Source organism: Condylura cristata, unplaced genomic scaffold (assembly GCF_000260355.1).
Source record: "Condylura cristata isolate star-nosed mole 26May11 unplaced genomic scaffold, ConCri1.0 scaffold00755, whole genome shotgun sequence".
In the NCBI taxonomy this organism is placed as follows: Eukaryota; Metazoa; Chordata; class Mammalia; order Eulipotyphla; family Talpidae; genus Condylura; species Condylura cristata.
The window spans coordinates 1-3412 of record NW_004567856.1 but is presented as its reverse complement, the minus strand read 5'-3'; the positions used below and the strand labels follow the sequence as shown (position 1 = coordinate 3412).

General features: G+C 39.6%; 1 protein-coding gene across 1 annotated transcript; it reads right to left on the bottom strand.

The window, feature by feature from the left end:
• Window positions 1-5: 5 nt before the first annotated feature.
• On the bottom strand, window positions 6-869 carry LOC101626297 (olfactory receptor 5B12-like; the record flags this gene model as incomplete). The annotated part of the gene is made up of 1 exon (XM_004695816.1): window positions 6-869. A coding segment is annotated over exon 1 (864 nt), but the record flags the coding sequence as incomplete, so codon positions are not given.
• Window positions 870-3412: the final 2543 nt, after the last annotated feature.

Below are 3412 nucleotides of genomic sequence, written 5' to 3'. Positions count from 1 at the left end.
AGGCTGTAGACCAGTGGGTTCAGCATGGGGATGACTATGGCATAGAACACAGAGGCCAGTTTGTCAGTACCCAGGGAGCGGTTGGAGTTTGACTGTAGATACATGAACACGGCTGTCCCATAGAAGATGGAGATGGCGGTGAGGTGGGAGGCACAGGTGGAGAAGGCCTTCCTATGACCTTCTGAGGAGTGCATCCTCAGAACGGTGACAAATATGAACAGGTAGGAGATCAAGATGATCCCAGTAGAAAATATAACATTGATGCACACAAAAGTAAATAAGAGCAATTCGTTTCTGATTTTGTTTGAGCAGGAGAGAATCATGACAGGAGGACCGTCACAGAAAAAGTGATTAATCACATTGGCTCTACAATAAGACAGGCTGAATATGTTCCCAGTGTGGATGGAGGCCGTCAGGAAAGCAAGGACATAGCAGCCTATTATCATATACTCACATACACCTGTGGTCATGATGGTGGTGTAATGCAGGGGTTTGCACACGGCTGCATAGCGGTCAAAGGCCATCACAGCCAAGAGGAAATTCTCTACTGTGATAAAGACGACGAAAAAGAACAGCTGAGCAGCACATGCATTGTAGGAAATGACGTTGCTTCCTATAAGGAGCTGGGCCATCACCTTGGGAGTGATAGCTGTGGAGTAACCTAAGTCTGCCAGGGACAGATTACTGAGGAATAAGTACATGGGTGTGTGGAGATGAGAATCCACGAGGATCAACACCATCATCCCCACATTCCCAATCAGCGTGATGAGATAGATGAGCGTGAATATGAAGAAGAGGGGGATCTGCAGGTCTGGGTCATCAGATATCCCCACAAAAATGAATTCAGTCACCTTTGTGCTATTCTCCATGGAGGTCACTGTAGATCACTTGAAGTCCTGCAATGGAAAAATAGCAAGTGTGTAGTAACAGTGCCTAGACATTGTTATGTCCAACAGAGGTGTTTCATAGGAATTCTGACATTTTCACATAGATATAAAAACATATCATATTTAAGTATTGACAGATCATACAGTGTGCAGGATAAAAAGATGTTGCTTTTATAAACCATTATTTTATTTTTCTATGTTATTAAAGAAGGAAATCATAGAGGCTTAATTTACACAAAATCCAGTATTGGTTATTGATGAGTATGTATGTGTTTCCCTTCCTATTCAAGTTTCAAACACGGACAAGGAATATCCATGCAAGAGATTGATTTATTTCATTTAACTTCAATTACCACTTGCTATTATCTTTATTGTGTGAAAAGAAGCTTTATATGTTACCTAGAGAGAGTTTGTATATTTTTTTCTATATTGGGATTCTATAGAAATATGTGTAGAGGTGATTAAGACACTTAAGACAACACAAGGAAAATGTGTGAGTCAAGATGAAAGACATTGCATGCAGACACTACACTGATTGTTTAATTTGTATCATCTTCGTTATCAATTGGCCATCAGTTTCCATTGAACTCAACTGAACTTGCACGATTCCTATATATAATGCAAACTGGTATATTAAATTTTTGCACATTAAGACTAGGGTTGGGCCCTCTTTGGTGGTGCAACAGATTCAAGCACAGCACTATGAAGCTATCTGCAGCCACTTCAGCACCAGTTCGACCCCCAGCCAGGGACGTGACCCACAAGTGCAGACCTCTCCTGACCTGCCCACTGCTCCCCTCAGCAGTGCATTTCAGTCAATCTGCTTGTTCTGCTCCCCGCTGTCCTCTCACCACCTATATGTCTGGCCTATACTTCAGTCTTGTTTGAAAAAATAAATTAATCTGAAAAAAAAAAAAAAGACTAGGGTTGAGATGTTTGCCTATGTCTGCCTTAAAGAGATGGATATTGAACAGAGCCAGTCCAGATTTGGGAGAAATCCAACCTATCCTCACCCATTTCCATTTGCTTCCAACAAATTCCTTCCATTCTCATATTCCTTCTGATCACTCCTCCAATTTTATACACAGTATTCTTCTTCTAAGTATATATGGCTAGTCCAGCTATACCAAGTCTATCTTCTGTTTGTTTTGCATAATTGTTAAGTCTGAGCCTCAGTATTCCCACGTGTAAAATGGGGCAATAATAATGCCTGACTTAACAAGCATTCAATAAACATAGATTTGCATAATGTTTGAAAGTCAATCTACAATAAGATAGCCTTTACCTTGGGATCTCCTGTGTAGGCAAGGTTAAGGAGGGCTTCTGTGGGAGGATGATGTGGGCTCCTGTCGTCTTGCCCACTGCATTTTCTATTGCATTAACCTCACTAGTCCATACACAAGATGATGGTGACTTGGATCAAGGTGTTAGTGAGAAAGGCAAGAAGCAAATTTCCAACTCTGGATATGTTTCCTAATATCTAGGAAACTAATAAAAGCTTGGACAATGGTTAATTCCATCTTTTACATCATGAAAATATAGTTCTGGAAAATATGATGTACCGAAAAGCATTTTCTTCTCTAAAATGTCATCTTCCTTTTTTTATTTTATAAACATATATATATATTACATTATTCTTCATCTTGTACTTATTTCATCTCTGTTGTAATCCCCGTGGACTTCCCACTACCACTTCACCGGTGTGTCATCACCCTAGTCCCTGGGCTCGTCCTGCTCCCGTTTTGATCCTGTTCCCCTCTCCACTCCTTAAAATGTTCTGGTTTATAGTTGTCGGTTGACTGATATCCTCTCCTTACTTACATCATCTTTCTATTTCACAAAGTGGAGAGGATCCTAACCTGACATTATCTATGGGGCAGGCAGTACTAATAGTAATTCATCTCTCATGATCAAATTAATCTACTGATGAGAATTAAAATTTTCAATTTTCTTTGAGGTGTTTTTTGCTCTTTTCTAACTCTTTCTTCTAATGGGAAACATCTTATGGATTGTAATTCCACAAACATGGTGCTCTGTACATAAAACAAGTGCAATCTTCTTTCTTTCATGATGTCTAGCTACTGATTCAATCTCACTATGTCTTCAAGGATTGACACAGGTTTCAAAATTTCAGTGAAACCATAAGCAACTCCTCAACTTTAGATACTTTCTTTCCACTAAAATATGGCATTCCTTAGTCACTTCGTTACTTGCACTAGTTTGTGTTAGCTTAATTTAAGCTTTATCTTCCAATTCAAAGGATCCATAATGATCAATACACATGCAAACTTGAAGACTGACTGAAACTGTGGTAGGATTTAATAACCACTTGCTATTTGGGGGTACTATGCCCATTGTGCATTCCCATTAGTTATCTTCCATCCTGTGGGCTATTATCCCCATTTCACATATGGGGAAGAGAAACTTGCTGTAAGAATGAATTATGCACTGAAAATATTAAGGCTAGAGAGTAGGGGAGCTGTAGTTTGGACTTCCACAATTTTGAACTAAAACCAGTGATCTAG